This window comes from Homalodisca vitripennis, chromosome 3 (genome assembly GCF_021130785.1).
Source record: "Homalodisca vitripennis isolate AUS2020 chromosome 3, UT_GWSS_2.1, whole genome shotgun sequence".
Classification (NCBI taxonomy): Eukaryota; Metazoa; Arthropoda; class Insecta; order Hemiptera; family Cicadellidae; genus Homalodisca; species Homalodisca vitripennis.
In genome coordinates this window covers 140973819-140993335 of record NC_060209.1, presented here as the reverse complement: position 1 = coordinate 140993335, position 19517 = coordinate 140973819, and the positions used below count along the sequence as shown (strand labels likewise).

Here is a 19517-nt window from a genome sequence, read left to right as displayed (position 1 = left end):
TTTTTACTGAATCACTTCATTGTTACTTTCCAAATATTCAATTTGTTAATCAAAATCTTGTTTTTATCATCTAACACACACACACACACACACACACACACACACACACACACACACACACACACACAAAACACCAAGGGGAGGGAGGTGTGTTTACACTAAAGCCCTTTATGTTCTATATATACTTAACAATTTTAATTCATACATTTTAATAGCTAATTTAAAGCAGATTTCAGTTAAGTGTGTAATTTAAGGCATGGGAAAAGTTGTAAATTTATTAATTTGAAAAGTTATTAAAACATGTTTACAGTTATTTTAATTGTTTTTAATTAAATATGTAATTTTATTTGAAATTTTCATATTAAATTTTTTTTAATTGGTTTTTTGGCAGTGAATTTTAAATCAGAGTCTAAGTTTCCTTAAGAAGTGTATTAATTCAATATTTATTGTTAAATTAATACACTTAAGCAGATTTCTGAAAATATTATTTTAAGGCGAATTTGATTATACAAATTATGAATTTTTTCAGTAACCAATAATGTTTAAAATTATTTTTGTGTCATAAATTGCTATAAAGAAATTTATCCAGCTTGGAAATTTGAAACTATAATATATATTTTTCCAATGTTTATGCAAATGGTCTCTCACTTAAAAACAACGCTTTACAAAAGCAGATGTATATGTATGCTGTTGTGGCATATGTGTTATGGCTAAGCTACTGAGACTAGTTTCTAAAATATATTATTATAATGAATATTTGCTTGTAATTGTTTTAAATTTACAATGAAGCTGCATGGTTGCCAAAATAATTGCACCTCCTCGCAAAGAATCTACAAACAATTTTTATGTATTTATATTACAGCATAGCGCATTTAAGATTGTACACAGTGTAATAAATGTAGGCAATTGCCTACATATTGGTAGGTTTATTAATATGTTATTACTCTGTTTTAATATTTATTGCATTTTCAAATAAAGTGACATCTTTGCCACTCGGAGAGTTAATAATTGACCTAATAGTAATGTGAATTTGTTACAGTAAAAAAGATACCACGGTGGAATTTGATCTGAAAAAAGCCACATCCAAAACAAGTTTTGTGGGTAAGGATTCGGCAGTTTGAGAAGACCCACCTGATCATGCCTTGTCTTTCATCCCCGGACCTGGCAGCTAGACTTGTATAGAGCGTGTGGCTGTTGCCTGCTTGTGTTAAGCTTTTGTATAGACTCTAGTGACTGTTTACTTACTAACTCAATTAGCTCCGGTCATGTATGGATGAGAACTGACACGTACAACTCAGCTTTATACGAATAAGTCAAGTTCACATTTTAGACCCACTCAAATCTCTTATAATTTACTAAAATATAATATTGAATTCTCATAGTTAAAATTCCATTTGAATCATCCTAATTCTGTATATGAATCGGTTTGCATTTATTATTTTTATTTCTGTCAGTTTATTTAATGTTGCATTTCTCTAAGTCTGATTGAAACTGGCATTTTAATTTCTGTATTAAATAAAATTATGTTTAGTTAATTAGTCAGTTGTTTGCACACAATTATCATTTGACTCTAGAAATAGAGACTTGGCATTTATTTAGTTTTTCTGCATTTAAAATAGCATCCTTTGTTTGTTAAACATACTTAATTTAGTAATAGTCAAATAATTTTAATTTTAGTGTAATTTTGTGATCTGTAAAGTTAAATTTATAGTTTAGATAACACTACAAAGTACATAGTATTTTATGTAATTAATTTTGTGTTGTATAAGGCATTAAAGCTGTTAGCTTAGATTAACAATTTCCTCAAAGGAATAGACAGAAAGCTGAAATACAGAATTTTTAGAGTTAACTGCTGTATTTTTATATAAAAAATTAAATTCAATATATTATTATTTACTACATATATTCAAATAATTAAAAGTGTTTAATAACTGTGTGCTTAATTACAAAATATTGTAATTCTGATTTTAAATAGTGAAATATTTTAATAGTAATTTAACAAAATCTGTACATTCTAATGTTGTATTAGAAAGAATGATATGGACTTCTATCAATCTAGTTCTGTTACTTCAATTTTCAACATTTTACTTATTTCATTTATCTTTCAGTTGGGAGTGCCGATTGCCAAGCATTCTAAGATGTAGGACTTTGAATCTGAGGTTGAGATAGTGCGGGATCATTTCTTGTTTGTGATCTTGCCCTTCTTATCAGTACCATCCACCTTGTACTGTATCGACTCTCCCCCTTATTCTGTTGCCATGAGGATGGACAGAATAAGAACAAAAAAAAAAAACCTCTCCTTTGTATTAAAATAAAGTCTGACAAAACCAGTTGTTCTGTCTGTTCCCCCCTAACACATTGTACATACCATACCACAGGGCCTACCATCTCTTGACAATAAATCTCTGAAACAGTTTTATTATGTTCATGTTAGGTTGAAAATGCTGTGATTGTTGTTTTACGGAACGAAGACAGTTCGCTCGCTTAGTGTGCTTTTTCGGACTTGACTCTGCCTTATGTTAAGACTGAATGTTTCATGTGTACTTATTACCGCATGCTGGACGACTATATCTTGATGTGTAGAAAGACAGTTCATTTTTATTAGTTTCCTTATAACTTCCCGATTTAACTCATTAAAAAATCCAACTAAAACGTAGTAACTTCTGTTGTATTAATATTCATACAAATATTTTTAAATAGTAAACAAAAAAATGTATTTGTTTAGTGGAATAATTAAATGTTATCACCATATCCTTTAAATGGCATACAAGTTGACAAATACAGAATACTATGTACCCTAAATACTTGTAGAAAGATCCAGTATTAACATTTTCTTCGGAATTGATAGGTTACGTAAATAATGAAAATTGTATTATTTGTTTGGCTTTATTAATGTTTAAATTTCTTATTATTTAATGTAAGGTTGTCACTGATTAATTACAAACTTATAGAAATGTAACTAAAAACTATTTGAAAATTTAGTATGTTTGTTAATTCCTTGGTAAAATTAAAATGTCAAATGTATGCAATCATTCAAGAAACCTGTTAAATTTTTTTTAATTAGAAATATTTGACATTTCAGTATTTGGTCTATATTTGTTGATGGTTTCAGTTATGGATGTTCTGGCCACAATATAACAGCATACGTTTGTCAGTGTGTACTTCTCTGAAGGTCAACTCTAACTGGTGTTAACTGCATTTGCACAATCAAACAGAAAAACTGTTGTGTAGGGACTTTGTTTCGTTGTCAGTATAGTTGCCGGTGTGTGGTTGCTGTGTATATATACCTGTACTCCAGAAGACGTGAGAGTGATATCCCCTCACCCCAGGATGTGGTCGGTTCTTTGCCGAAATGGTTAGTTTGTCTTACCAACTGCGATGATAATTTTAATATCAATCAAGTTGTAGTGATGTCCCACAAATTCTAGGAATAATAAATCATCAAGTGTACTTTGAGTTATTATATGTAACTAATTCATCAATATTTCCATGTCAAATTGTGGATCAAGTATACATGAAAAACCAAGGGGCATCACTGTTAAGTATTACTTCTACCTTTTGTAAATTAATTCCGTCTCTTTTAGGTTCAATTAGATCAAATAGTGTTAATATGTAGTGTAGTTTTAAATATATATTTATAAGATGACAATGTATAATTTTGTAACTCCAGATAAAATTTGTCAGATGTTGCTTTTGTATTGTACCTGCTCATGTGCACCTGCTCTTTGTTGTTCAGTTGGCAAAGAAAAGCTCTCTCCATCTCTTTATTTTCAGTTGCAAATCTGAATTTTTTTGAAGATACATTATGTCTGTTATTTAATAAAGTACCTCCTGTATTAAGATGTACTATTTATATCTACTTATTATTGTAAAAATCTTTTTATGTCTTTGATAAAGAAATATATTAAAACAAAAACAAATTTGTTTGACTTTTTATTTTCCTTCCTGGTTTGAAGAATTCTGATCAATCATTCAGGTACGTTGCAAAACTAAAATCAAATTAAAAGGAATCAAATAACTTGTATAAATCTCTCCCATTCCTCATACAATATCAGAAAACATTCTCAAACAGTTCTTGGCCGTTTCATATTCACAATGATTCAAAAGTTGATGTTCTTTTTAAAAAAATCATTTGTTAAACACAGCACTTTGCAATTTTTCAAGATTTAAGATCTTTACTGGCCATTAAATAACATAATAATTAAATATAGTAATTCCAGCTCAGTCAGAAAAAGTAAGTAGATTTTGTCAGAACTGATAGTATAGTATTAATGAAAAATGAATGAATAAATAAAAATCCCTTTATTAAAGAGTTACGGCTATCAAGCCCTCTCTACCACTCAACCTCATAATCACATATACAGTACAGAAATTTACAATAGTTTGATATAATTGTAAAATACTGTACAAATTAAAAAATTGTTAGACTGATGTAATTTATTTCTAATATCTGGGCTGGCTTCATCCTATCAGGTAGCCAGATAGTTTTTGAACCAGTCATGTGATTGTCCTTGTATCCTAAAAGCCATAATTTTGTCTAAGAGATGTTCATTATTAAGGCAGTTGAACGTCTTGCTTTAGTCAAGTAGTATGGCAATAAAATTGCAGTGTTGCCTTCCTCTAATTGGTCAATTAAGAATTCCACCAAGTTAATTAGAGCTGTCATAGTTGATTTTCCCGTTACAAATCCACTCTGCTGAGGTGTAAGTAGTTGGTTAGTAGATAGGTGGTCCAGTACAAATTTTTCACTTGCTTGAATTTCTGATAAACTTTTGCTAGTGTTAAAGCTGGGGGGAATGGTACAGTAGTGAACAATTTGTTATGGAAGGAAACCCTGTTCATGAATTCCATAATTTTTTATTTCACTGCTTCACAGTCACAAATTTTGTTCCTTTCAAAGTTGACTTTGACTTTAGGGAAAGAAAGAAAGTCAAAAAAGGGCCAAGTCAGATGAGTGGAGTGGATGATCTAAGACAAGAGATGTTATGTTTGGCCAAAAACATCTTCAGCTGACAAAGATTTGTGAGCTGGAGCATTGTCAGGGTGGATGATCCATGGCTTATTTTCCCACAAATTGTTCTATTTTCTCTGTACATGTTCACGTAATGTTAGGATGCTAACATAGTAATTCTGATTTTACTGTCTGCCACTCCAGTACCTAATCAATGTGCACGATCCCTTTGATATAAAAAAACACGATCATCATGGCTTTGAATTTTAATTTTGTCACTCATGCTATTTTTGCCATGTAGAACCAAAAGATTCCCAATACATTGGTATTTAATTTTTTTTTATTAAATTACATTTAAATATAATATTTGTTAATTATTGTCCATTGTACTTAACAGTTTTATTATATTTTATGTTTTTTCCAATTTAAGTGTTCATTTATTCAGAACTTAATGATAACCTGTGTATCTCATAAACTGTATTTAGGAATCTCATGAGTTAGAAGATAAGGCCAATGGAAAAAAAATAAAAAGTAGGTTTACTCAAAAAGTAGTTTTTGTACAGTTTTGTGAATAAAATAATTTTTGTGTACGTGTACAATTTTAGTTGTACATAGTAGTATTAGTTGTTTTGAGAAAATATTCTTTTTCAAGTGCTATTTTTTTCAAAACTGGAATAATGTACAAACATTTTGTTTTTTATGTAATAAATTTTGCAGTATACACATATTATATGTGTTTTCAATTTAAAAAATTATCTACATAAAGTTAAAAAAAATCAGGCCTATCTAAAACTGTGTTAATTTTATGAAGGTTTTACTAAAATGTTACAAAATTGCTGAAAAAGGCTTGGCATTTTTCAGCAGTACCTTGAGAGAAATCTCTGGCATTTTTTGGACAAACTTTTTTATAATTCTCCTGCACTAAAGGGGTTAAACCAGATGTTAGAGGACACCATTTTAGGGGCTGATGATGGTGCATCAGACATGTAACAATTAAAGTGAATATTACTAATAAAGACCTAAGGAAAACTGGAAATTTAGACTTCTAAAACATAATTTTTAAAGTAATCATGTTTATTTTACACACATTGTGATCTTATGATATAACAATCTGCACGTTACTTACATAAATACATGCAAAAGAATAACTTATGTACACCAATTTCTTTTAATTGACTTCTCAATTCTATGAAACAATTTACACTTTACACACAACAATAAAATCATTATAACTTAACAAGAAAATATATTTACTGTTTATTAATCTCAACCAAATAAAATATAAACAACAATTTATAAACAAAATTCACGATTAAAATATTTTCTCATACACCTAAAAAAGCAATATATTTTACAAAACTACAACATCTTACTAAGCCAGCTCAATAATATAATTATTGTAACAATCTATAAAAATATTTGTTCATTAATGGTTAGTTAACCTTGCAAAATACCTTAAGATACAAAGATCATTTCTATCACATTTTTAGCGCAGGTAAGTCTAACTTGCTGAATAGAATAACACAAAACACACACACACAGATTAGAGATATATGTAGTGGTGGCATTTGTTCAATCTCAAGTCAGCCTTGCAAACATTATTGCTTTAAGAAATCCACACGGGTCAAGGCCACTAGAATGATTATACAAAAATACATTATAATCTGTTATACAATAGGTACGAAATTGGCCAAACTCTATTCTCATAAGAATAAATGTATTTACTTTTAAAGATTTTTGTGAAATAGATAAATAGTATCTACTATTTATAACACACATAATGTAGTTTCAATAATGATGAGATAAGTATAGGTTTGGGCCAATCTTGTAATCACACATACTGTCTTCCTAATAAATGAATGAATGATATACTTATATTAAGATTATTGCAGTAAGATTTTCACTGAAAGTGCGTAAAGGGTAGGAACATAGAGAGCACTTTGTATAAAGGCAACACAATCAGGACAGTCAATACCATAAAATACACGTATTTGGTCAAGGAAATTGGTCCTGGTTACAGTACTGTATAGATATAATTACTTTTGAATAAGTTTGTAATTTGAATCTACAAATATAATAATAATACATGAAATATGTGTCAAAAGATTAATCCAAAAATAGGATACAAGCACAGAGATTTTATAAAACAAATAAACAATGTATACTCTTCAAAATGCTGTGTGTAATGCAAGTGCAAGAGCACCATATAAATATAACAAAATATTTAAAAATATTCTTACTCTGTAAAAAAATGTGAAAAAATAAATAATCTAATTATTACTAATTTATTTATAACACTATAACAAAAGAAAAACAGAAAATTAATGTACAGTTTGTAATTACTTTAACTTAGTTACATTTCGATGGAATGTACAATAATTTTAAAATATATAATTTTGTGAAAATTTAATATATTTATATTTATTATATCACACTACAACTAATTTTTCATTATTTCTAAAGTACAATTTGCTAAGGACGGTCAAGAGATAGGAATTTGTTCCAATAAAATCGTGTACAGCAGTTCACCTGTACGAGTTAGTCCACATACATCAAAGAACAGTTTTTCTAGATAGTTCTTGTCTACACTGCATAGTTCAGCTCACAATTAATTATCTAGACACTAATATTGTTAAGATCCTTGTTGCTGCTGATAAACAAATATTTAATGCAAATATTCAGACTGAAAAGTGTCCAGATGAAGATCCTAGTTGTTGCTGTTGACAAAGAGTTGTTAGAAGCAATGATTCGGTCATCTTGGTCAAATTGCTGTTGATGACCAAAGTGTTGTCGGCAGTGGTGGGCTAGACCGACTGAAACACAGATGTCCATAGACATAAAATACTCGCTCAAATCCTTGTTTCTTTTCCTGATCAATCTGCTTCATTCAATCAAATTCTAGCAAATATTGAGATGGAAATACCCCAAACACACAGCCTAATTGCTGTTGATGATTGAAATGTTGTTGGGAGCAATGGATTCGGTAATATTTATCTCAGATATTAATTCTCTAAGGTATCCTGATGAATACCCTAGTTGTTGTTGCTGACCGACGTGTTGTTGTTTGGTGTGGTGGGAGAACCGATATTGTCAATGTCTCGTTGAGCTCTTGAGATCTTCACCTTATCCCTGGGAGTTCCATCTTCACCTGTCTCCATTGCAAACATCTTCATCTTCTCTTTAAAACTCAACTTTTCTGGAACCTTCGCTGTCATCATCTTTTGGTTTTGCTGTTCCTGAAGTCTTCTTGTACGAGGATCCCTGAAAAATATAAACTATTTAAACAGATTCATTAGATTTCAAGAGAACATAACATTGATGCACCGTTAAAAAGTTCGCCTCTTAAAAAGATTTAAATTTGAGTTCCTGGACCTCTACTTGTATCTATTACATAAGGCCTTTTTTCATGAGAGATATATTTGGAACAAAGATAGTTTTAAAAATTAAAATCATAATTGTAATCTCCTCCAATGAAAAATAATTTTAACATATTTAGAAAATTGTTGAATGTGCATTAGATATACTTTAGAGAGTTTTGGTATCCTTCACTTTTTCGAACACCTGGTCAAACAATTTCAATTGTTAAAGTAACATTGAAAGAAACATTCACAATTCTATACACAGTCCAAGGAACTCTCTGAAGGCTATTCCAAATTTCTCAACATTGAATACAATTTACACTTATAAGCCTATAATTGTAAAAATGTATGGCAGTGAAACTAACAATGATCTTATTTAAAATCAAAATATGTAAGTCACAAACTGACGTCATTACATAAAAAAAATAAAAGTGCCACTGATTGTGTGAGTTTGATCAGTTTCTTGCAATACGGTACCTGCGAATGTGTGCCAACTACTGCCATTAATGTAGCAGTAGGCCTATATGTATTTTCCAGAGTGGGATTTCCACATTTTCACAGTTCACACGGACTATCAGTGCACTATCTACTAGCCTATGTGTTGTTCAAACCGGATTACTGTTATTAAATACGTTGCCACAAACTCAACTAGTATTTATTCAAACACTCATTGCATAAGTCACAGAACACTCACTTGTACACTTCCTGAGCTCCGATCACTCCTGGGGTGTTGCCTGTGAAAGGTGTGTCAGGACTCGTTGGTGACGCAAGCATGGTTTCTGCATCATTTATAAAGTTCTGGAAATACAGAGAATATTATAGTACAAAGCAAAGTCTGTAATAATACTGTAATCAATTTAATTATTAAGAACAATCCAAAATATGTGCATGAAAGTGTTTGAAGTTTATCATTGTTCTTTAAGAGTATTTTACCAGAGCCATCTCTAAAGTTCCTACGCTGAAGTTGGTTTATCTGTAATATTACTTACTCAATCTAATTTAAGTAGTACAAATGCATATAATATTAGAATATTAGTTATTTAATTACTGATATTCAAGATTCTCTATTATATGCTGCTTTATGTGATTTATACCAGTGAAAAATAAATAACATTTTATTTGTTTGTTTATTTTACTAACATTTCAGAATTAAATTTGTTTCAATACAAATTTAAGTTTTATCACAGAATACAATACTGTATACCACTTGTAGTTGTGGAGAGGGAAATTACTTTAACTGACCTATTAACGTTGTTGTGGTTTGTTGCAAAAATTTTGGTGGAGACACACCTACAATCTATAAACTTACTGTCTCCAGTATTAATGACTAGCTTTTGTTTAACATTGTGCTTTCACAGCATTTAGTTATATATTTTAATACGTTTAAATATCACAGTTCAAAAACAGACTACAGTACAAATAGAGTCATGTCAAATGACCAAGTACAAATTCTATAGAAAATTTAAAAAAAAATTGTTATACTGAACGTAAATGCTGCCAATGTTTACTACAAAGAGGTCTACTAGTAGTCTAAATACATTAATATAAAAAACTAAAACAGAGTGCCAGATGTGAATTACTCAATTAGATGTGTAGCATGTTGAAACCAAATTACGAAAAATTACCTGTTATATTATATACAAGAAAAATTAGGGTTAAGGATTTGTTACTTTTGTGTTAGGTAATTCTGTACTGACATTTCTAATGTAAGCTGGTGAAGATGGCAAATATTAATGACCAGCTCGTACATTGTTTGAATGACAGTGAGGCAATGTAGTTCTTGACTACAATCATTGAGATTATATTGGTCATGAATATTATGATTTAAAACTCAATGTTAACAGTGATATTCATTCAATTTTAAACTTATGTTGGTCATCGAAAATAAATGTTTGCCATGTAGAAGGATTGGTTTTAAAAGTAATTTTTAATGATTAGTAATTATTACAAAACTATCTGTTCAAAATTCTCTTGACATTTAACTTGTATTCAGATTCTAATATTTCTAACTAAAAAATGTATTTCTGTTTATCACAAAGAAATTGATGTTACCTAGTATATATCTTTACTCTCTTGATGTAAAGGCTACTTACATTAGGATCCTCACGTATATTGTCGAGCGGTGGAGCTGCGTTGGTAGGTGGCGATGGAGGAGATGCGTCCTGGAAAGAGACACGTTTGGCCCCCACAGAGTTGTTGTTGGGAGTGTTGGGACTGCGACCTTGGGTCTGTGACATCACTGCGAAGCTGGAGCCACGCTCAGGGGGTTGTGGAGGAGCCCCTGCCGGGCTGCTCTGGCCAGGGCTGTACCCGTTATATTGGCCAGGAGCGGCGGGCTGGTTCACGATCAGGTTGTCCAGTCTCAGATGAGATGGTGGGGTGTTGTTGGAGCGGGCAGGGCTGGGGCGGGGGTGACTGCTGAGCGGTGTAACTTGCTGCTGTAGGTTGGCAGAATTGTTTATCTGCTGCTGTCTTAATTCTTCATCCTATAAATTATTATTTATCAAATCAGACACATAAAAGATTTAACCAAGTCAAAATTCTTTATCTAACCAGATCAACACATCAAGTGTGATGAAACTTACACTCCAAAAATATAAGTAATACATACATATGCATTAAATCTCAAAAAAATAAAATTTATTAAAACTATGATCATATCAAACAATGTGAATTGACAAGATGAATGAAACATGAGGAAATCACTGATTAATTATAATCTTTAACTTACATTCTTGTTCTGAGAATGGTACAAATGGGAACATGAACAACATGAAGAGTATAATCAATTATAATACAATAAGATCTTATGAGATATGAGTGATGACATCATAAAAAAGACACAACATGAGGTTGTCCTTCTGCTACATATTTATAATAGTAGCAAACCAAAGATTTTGTTTATGATCAATAAATTGTTTAAATTCTCTTTATTTTACTTTATATTCATTTGTATTACAACCATTAGAATTTAATAGTCATAACTTTATGTCTATAAAGTATCTATTAATTTTCAAAATAACATAATGTTTAAAATTAGATGATTGTTTTCAACATTTCAGTGTCACTTAATAGTTATTAACTCACAATACAGTTTACCTTCTTCCTGTTAATCAGAAGTTTACTGTATCTTCTAAAGTTAGTTTATTCCATTTCTTTCTTAAATCTCACCTGAAGTTTACCTTACAATGAATAATGTTTAACCTGTGAGTATTTGTAAAATAAGTCAATATCAACCAATTTCTTTACAACCTCAAACATTTTTTGTTAATCACTTAGTTTAAGTTTCTGTTATATTCTACCGAATAGGATACTTACTCTCCTCTTTAGTCTAGCCTCTGCCTCCATCTCAGCCTGTTTCATTTTCATCTCTTTCAGTCGTCTAAGTCTTTCCTTCTCCTCTATCACGGGGCTGGAACAAAGTTACTTGATAAGCAGTGGATAACTAAAGATGTAAATGAAGTAACAAATAAAAAAAAGGAATAATTTTCGTTTGATGATGTCAAAAAAGGTTTTTTGGCCTGAAATATTACTCATAAGCACTACTCATTCATTTATTTTTTTTGATTAGTTGATAAATAACACTCATTCTTATCATAGCTGGCTTTATAGAGAAGCTAAGCAATCTACGTTCGGTGCTTATTTCCAGTGCCACACTAATATTGTCTTTTTGCCCTGATCAAGAAATTATATACAGGGTGGAATAAACTCTTCCCCCCTTAACTTTTAACAGCTGACATTTTCATAACGTCCATTGGGGATTGCCATAAAATAAAATGAAGTTGGTTTACCATATATTAAAATTACAACCCCACATTCCAAAATAAAGAATAGTGGTAAACTAAAATATTTAAAATGAGAAGGATCATCAAGTAGCACCTCAAATTAAAGGTTTAGATGAGCCAAACCAATCACAATAATAAAACAAAAATACAACTTCCCTGAACAAAATGGCTATCTTACTTTTATTTGACTTTATAACAGTTGAAAACTACAGTTCTACTTAATAAATCTCATTATATTTTTTACAAGTAAAATAAATTTAAAACATAAAAATGATGGATCATTTAGTTTGAATTCATTAATATTTGTGATAGCGTTCTTAACAGAACATCATAGTGTTTATTGGTACAAGTCATGCCACACACTAGTACTATAGTGAGATAAATCCAACTTAACAATACTAACACATAAAAATAGGTCACATGTATCTAACCCAAACCCACAACAAGTTTTCTTACTTGGCTGGATAATTGTTGGAGGGAGGCATGGTGGTGCGGCCTATTATACCGTTGACCTGCTGCTGTGGAGGCCTAGTAGGGGCAGGGGCCGGAGCAGGGGCAGGACTGGGAGTGGTCTGGGCAGCGTGTCGCTTCTCGTCCTGTTGTCTGGCCACACGAAGCAGTCCCTGCACTCGCTCGTTACTTTCCGTATCCTCCTCCTCTTCCTCCTCCGCCTCCTCCTCTGCTCTCCGCTCAAACTCTTTCTCCAGCCGTAACGCCCGCAACTGCTCCTCCTGTTGCTGATTTCTGTTAGCCCCCAATGCTGTCAGCTCCGCTATCTGCTGGTCCCGCCATTGCCGTGCTGCCTCCTTGCGCATCAACATTTCCTGTAAGATCCAACATTCTCAAGAACTGATTGATGTTGTCCATATGTATAGATAGTATGGTCCTAACCAGAAGCTGGCAGGAGTAGATTTTTCACAAATAGCTGTGCAAGATCATTTTAGAAAAAAATAATGTATTTGACTGGAGGAATATATAAGATACTTGATTTTTTTGCCATTAATTAATATCTGTGCCAAAATATGTGCAATGTTAAAACATTATAAATGGTCACCTCATTTTAAGTGCTTTGAAAAGCATGTTTTCAAAACAATTCACCAGTCCATCAGGTTACTTATATTTCAGATATACTTCTGCAAAATTATAAGAGAAATCAGTGCACAAAACCATTCACTTAAAAATGGTTTTAAGTACAATAAAACAATAAAATATTTTAGATTTTTTATTGTAGCTTTTTTACAACAGACTGGCCCAAAACAGTTTAAAACTCAAATAAATTACAGTATATACAAGATAATTTTACCTTTTCACGTTCCTCACGCTCCCATGGGTTAGTTCCCTGGAACTGATAAGGGCGGGGAGGCTGAGTGTTGTTGGCAGGGTAGTAGCCACCACGAGGGGGCTCTCCCATGCTGGCAGCGTAGCGGGCTGGCTGGTACATGGGGGGTGGTGGGGCTGGCTGGTACAGAGGGTGTGTAGAGGTGGGGGGTGGAGGTGGTGGGGGTGACTCCCGGTAGCCCCCAGGAGACTCCTGCTGCTTCAATGACCGTGGACTATGAGGGTAACCCGGACCATTACTGTATGGCTCCACTGGATAGCCAGGTCGTGGCCCTTGTATCGGTCCTTGAGGCATCTGTTAGAAACAACTTCTTGAATTAAGTTTTAAATAAACAGTAGAAATATAGAATGCAAATGTATGATAAAAATTGAAACACTACCTTTATCAAACATTGCAATCCTGTGAATTATAAAATTTTATATTATAATATAGTTTTTGTAATTCTTAAAAATTATTGCTTTATAAAAATATGTTGCTGTTTCTTGTTACTGAATTACTTATCTTCCTTTGCTTTCTACAGTTGCAGGTATATTTTAATATTGCATTGACAACAGAACTTAACATTCTAGCTGTTATTAATTTGTTATAATGAGATTTAATTTTGTAATATTACAATTTCTTCTGAATATTTATATAATTTTATTTGTATTTAAAATATTTGTGTTATAGCTATCCATGCTTTTCACTTCAACTGTTTACCTTCATCTTGACAAATTTTTTCCTAAAACTTCATTATTAGTGTATTGCATATGATTTTATGTTTGATACAAATCAATGTACGAATGTCTGACCTGAAGCCTGGACTGAGGAGAGGTGAGCCTCAGTTCTCTCCGCCTCACCTCCTCGGACATCTCCTGCAGCTTAGCCTCCTGCCGCAGCATGTCTCTGGAAGACTGAGACCGCGGGGCCATGTTCTAAAAACAGAATGTCCATTCAATAGGTTGCACATATATAGTACACATAAATTAAATATCAAAAGTTCCAAAATAAAATATTTGAATGTATAAAGTTCAAAACAATTGGGTGCTTGAGTATTTTTCGTTCTTAAACCCGTTTTAAGTTATGTAGAATGTCTGTGAAGTTTTTAATTAGATCACATTAAAGTTACAGTTAATAATACAGTTAATTATGTGACGTGCACAGACAGAGCACGTCTGTGCACGTGACGCTGTGCCACAGACAGAGCGTCAATGTTTTAATACTACAATTTTAATATTTTCATTTTCCTACAGTTTATTTAAATAGCTTAGCAGTGTCAACAAATCACAGCTGCTTAAAAATACCCACAAAAACACACATTATCATTGCTCAATATTTGTAACAAAATGTTTGCAGGTACACTAAGAAATAATAAAACTGAGCTTTCCGTTTTATACTGCCTGTTTGTACATATTTGATCTATGTAAGAGAGTACATGATGAGTGACCATCGTGGATCGAAGTGCTCATTCAACTATGTTCTAAGTTTTGAACTGTGTCATCATCGTTCTAGACCTAAGTCTCTTAACGTACTAGCTCTCCTAGTCTATATGACTCTTTGTTATCATTCAATGTGGTGTCAAATGAAAAGAGCTCAATACCAATTTTTAATTACACCCACACCAGTTCTGGTGCAGACAGCTTGCCCTTGCAGCTCATCTCTCACAAACATGGCTACGGATGATCAGCACAATGAAATGTGGATGATGTTCATCCAACTGAAGAGAGAGTAATAAAATGATTGGTTTATTACTTGTAATATACTTGGACCTTTCCTACATTTATTACATTATCATACACTTTATATAAACATATTTTAAACACCGGCTTCCATAAATATTAGATATATTGTATATAACACGGATTTCACATATCAAAATGATTCAACATTAAAATACAATGAGTGGAACCTTAAGGGATGAACAATGGAAATATGGAATTGTTGGAAACGGACTGACCTGCTGTAAGTGTGGGGGATGGTGGCCAGTGGCCTGCTGGGGCAGGTAGGCTGAGGCTGGCCGTGAGAGGCTCTGGTCGGGAGGTCGGCCGGTGCTCAGGGACGACTGTGACCCTCGGAAACTCTTCTGTAGCTGAGCCGGGCTTCTGTCACAACCAATACAGTCAGAACTATCCTCAAACTCTCACTAATATGTTATCTGCAATGATACTTTATGATTATTCTATTAACTGTCAGATCTAGCTGACATCACAAATGTTAAAGCTTTATCCTGACCACGCATTTGAAGGACATCTGTAACTGTTACTCTCACTGAACAATACATGGTTATTTTATATTATGTTTGAAGTGTGCTGGAATCTACTAGTGAACTACAACATTGTTACCATTATATTCCAATTAAAAAATATAAAGAATAAAGTTCTGACCAATACCCTAATTACATTATATTAATTTTTTCAGCTCCAGTGTCGAAATGAAGTGAGGAATGGGAGTTGCTAGAACAACCATACTATAGCTTGTGAGGTGATAATAAACTATTTCAATACACTCTAGTGAAAAAATAGATTTTTATTAACTAGAGTAAATATTAGTTAAATATGTTACTTTCGAAACTTGGCTTCACAAGAATGGAAAATTAAATGGGCATGCCATTTACATTAGTTTTCTGCTAGTCAGTTATGAGATCCATAGTAACTGAAGCATTTAGCCATTTAAGTGTAGTTTAAATATCTCATAGGCATATATAAAGTTCAATAACTAAAAGTACAATTATTTACTTTATAAAATGTTGTTTTCGCCCCACTTTAAACAGAAATCTACTGATTTTTGGACTGTACAATTATTTTTAAATGACAATTACGAAGAGATTCAGCAATTTCTACATCTAACATTAAGATTTGTTAACAAAAATTTGCTTAATATTTAGGTATAATCAATTTGGTACACAATCATGTGAGACTTAATATGAGGTGCAACAATAAAGTAATGAGACTGATTTTCTTTGCAAGATGTGGCAATCCTCCAGGTTTGGTTAGGCACAATATCTTTGACCTTGATCTATAAGCTGCTTCTAGTCCAATCAGCACACCGATGCAACTACTCAGTTGTGAGATGTGCAGTAATAAGTTAACACTTGTTTGTCTCATCATGGAAATGGAACCGCATAATATTTCGCAATACTATTCTATTTCTTTTTGTGTTAAATTGTGTAGAATTGTTGAACCATGTTATAACTGATGATTAAAGTTGGATTTTTCAGTACTGTTCAGAGACAAAACACCAAAGTTCGCAATGGTGCTCAAATGCGTCTGCTGAAATACATGCTTGTGTGCTTCTTTGATTTCAAGAGAACTGTTCATAAAGAGTGGGTGCCTCCTGGAGAAACAGTTAACCAATAATAGTCCTTTGTTATCTGTATAATAAATTACAACAAAGGAATTTTAGAAAGATTTTGTAAAAGAGTTAGACTTTTTTTCTATTTTTAACAGTCAAAACGGTAGTCTAAGGACACCATTTTCAAACAACACAAGATGTCCAAAAAGCTGTAATGAGGGTCTTGAAGGATATTAAAGAAGATGAATTCCAGAAATGTTACCATCAATGGCAGAAGCGCTGGAAAAAAGTGTGTGCAATCAGAAGGGAACTGCTTTGAAGGAGACAACACTAGACTAAAGCGGTAAGTAACATTTTTTTCACATCAGTCTTATTACTTTATTGTTTTATTGTCACATGTCTGTAGAAACAATAATAAAACAGATTTTTTCCCAAAAATAACTGAAGGTCAAACAAAAAACTTGTTTTGCGTAATTAACAATCTATTGCAAGAATTTTACTATTGAAACTTAGTAAAATATATTATGATCTAGCCATCGTACACCAATAAATAATTACATATAATCTAAAGAAAATAAGCTTCAACTCCTTTTAACTCATTCAGTACTTATCACAGAATGATTCAGTAAAAGATAGTCTTTGTAGAATATTTTCAGCCTTAGTATGTAATCTATAGTAACTCAATATAGTCATGCATTAAAATTAAATAAAATATATTTTACTATAAGTATAATTTTGTATGTGTATAGGAAATGTTAGAAGGTAAAAGACAAAAAATGACAAAGGAATCTTTAAACAATTACTACTGCAAAATAAAATTTGAAAGCTTTTTTGCACTAAGATTCCAAAACTTCTTGTTCCACAATTCTAAGTACATTTAAACATTTTCATCAAGAAAGGATTCTTGAGTGATAATAATTATTTTATCTCTATAATGAATACGAAAGGATATAATAAAACTCTTTTATAGAAGTCTTCCAATACCTGTCATCCTGAGGGCTGGGCAATTTCCCCCGTCCAGAACCCTGAGGGATAAACCCATTCTGTATCTCCTGGTTCCTGTAGATGCTCAGATTCTGGTAGAACCGCTCTCCATTTTCTCCCGACGGACTGTTCTGCTGCTGGTGCTGTTGATGCTGCTGCTGGTGGTGTTGTTGTTGTTGTTGCTGCTGCTGCTGCTGGTGGTGTGTTGTTGCTGCTGCTGCTGGTGTTGTTGTTGCTGCTGCAGTAACAGTTGCTGTTGTTGTTGGTGTACGTGTTGCTGGTAGGCAGTGTGAGGATGTGGGGGTTGTGTCTGAGCTAAACTAGGGTTTGAGGCTTGTCTGCCTCCTAAGTTTCCGCCACCATTGGGGGGTAGGTTGGACCCTCTGTGGTCTGTCAAGTTCTGACTCGATCTGTGCCAACAAATTTCTTTATGCTTACTAGGGACTATTTATCACATTGCTTCAGATGCTAGTCATAGTAACAGTAAGTTATTTGTACATTGACATTTAATACACTAAGTTATAATAATTGCACCAACATTTGATAATTTATTGCAGAGTGAAAATTATTGAAAATTTTAACCACCTAGCACTATAATGGCACGGATTCCATCCTTGTCTCTCTGTTACATTAATTAGAACCTATTATTATTTCACAACACATTTGGTCTATCTAAAATGTTGTTTATTATGTTATATTATAATGTTATTAATTTAAAAATTAATAGTTTCTATAAGATATTATACTATTTTTAATTTTATGAAGTCATAACTCATTATTTATTAATAAACTAATAAAATACTAACTGTAAATTCAATTACAGTTCGTTGCACATTTCTAACATGGAAGTATATAAAATACTAATAGCTGATATTAAAAATTTAAATTTTTATTGGAGACGTCTTGATGGACAAAAATAAACAAACAGTACAAGCAGTCAGCTGTTGCTTTGTAAACCACCTGATGTAATACAGCACACGCCACTGTTCTAGTGGAGAAATGTGATACACAATAGACATAAAATTACATAATAGGATTATGACATAAAATTAGCGATTGCTTAGTAAGCTTAAGTTAAAAACACTGATTTCCTTAACCCTCCAACTGTCTATCATATTTCCCACAGTGTCGCCTATATTTGGTGGTTTTGCAGGGGCATTTACAAAAATTCATAAAAAATTCAATAATTATGGTAATTATGTTGTTAAATATATCATTTTGTTTGGAAAGATCTGTAGAAAAATTTTGAATACATTTTAAAATCAAAAAAATGTTTTTTTTTTTTTAAAAAAAAGGTCAAAACTTTTTTTTTAATTTATTTATTTTTTTTACTATCAGTGTATATAACATAATTTAATTGATATCTTTCTAAAAAATGAGATTGCTATAAAATCTGTAATTTCATTGTGAACACAAAAATATATAACTTTATAATAATATACTAAAAAAAGGAATTACTATGCTCTTATTATGCAAGCGGTTACCCAGCAACGACAAAATAAGAAAAACTTCGTCCGGGTAAAACTTCATCCCTTTCACTTGGTTCAAGTTCGGACAAATCTGGAATGTAATCATCATCTGAACCTGATGAAAAATCAGTTAATTCGTTCAAATCAACCAAATTTAAATCAATGTCATCATTATTTGAAGCCAAAGACTCAAAAGAACCATGAAAAGTCTCACGAAGTAATCCAGCGTCGTTATCTTCGTTTTCCGTTTCGGTCAATTCACTAAGCTTTTGGTCCGCAAGAATTTCCCTAATGTCACTTGACCGACAAGGCTCATCCATTGTTACTCTAACACAGTAAAACAACAATACTAGCGCAATA

At 32.2% G+C, this 19517-nt stretch overlaps 2 protein-coding genes across 2 annotated transcripts in view; one reads left to right on the top strand and one right to left on the bottom strand.

Moving 5' to 3' along the window:
- LOC124357598 (fasciclin-2-like) overlaps positions 1-3920 on the top strand; it is a 298184-nt gene extending 294264 nt beyond the window's left edge. The window contains 1 exon segment of the mRNA XM_046809520.1: positions 1040-3920. Coding sequence (XP_046665476.1) covers positions 1040-1121 — 82 coding nt within the window. The 3' untranslated portion in view covers positions 1122-3920.
- Positions 3921-6007: 2087 nt separating this feature from the next.
- The window catches only part of LOC124357597 (afadin), a 302603-nt gene continuing 289093 nt past the window's right edge, over positions 6008-19517 (bottom strand). Inside the window, exons 26-35 of the mRNA XM_046809519.1 lie at positions 17960-18098; positions 17689-17840; positions 15371-15515; positions 14226-14348; positions 13399-13728; positions 12552-12919; positions 11629-11722; positions 10404-10796; positions 9005-9108; positions 6008-8212 (exon numbers count right to left, since the gene is read on the bottom strand). Of these exons, the coding sequence (XP_046665475.1) occupies positions 7984-8212; positions 9005-9108; positions 10404-10796; positions 11629-11722; positions 12552-12919; positions 13399-13728; positions 14226-14348; positions 15371-15515; positions 17689-17840; positions 17960-18098 (2077 nt within the window). The 3' untranslated portion in view covers positions 6008-7983. The remainder of the gene's footprint in view (positions 8213-9004; positions 9109-10403; positions 10797-11628; positions 11723-12551; positions 12920-13398; positions 13729-14225; positions 14349-15370; positions 15516-17688; positions 17841-17959; positions 18099-19517) is intronic.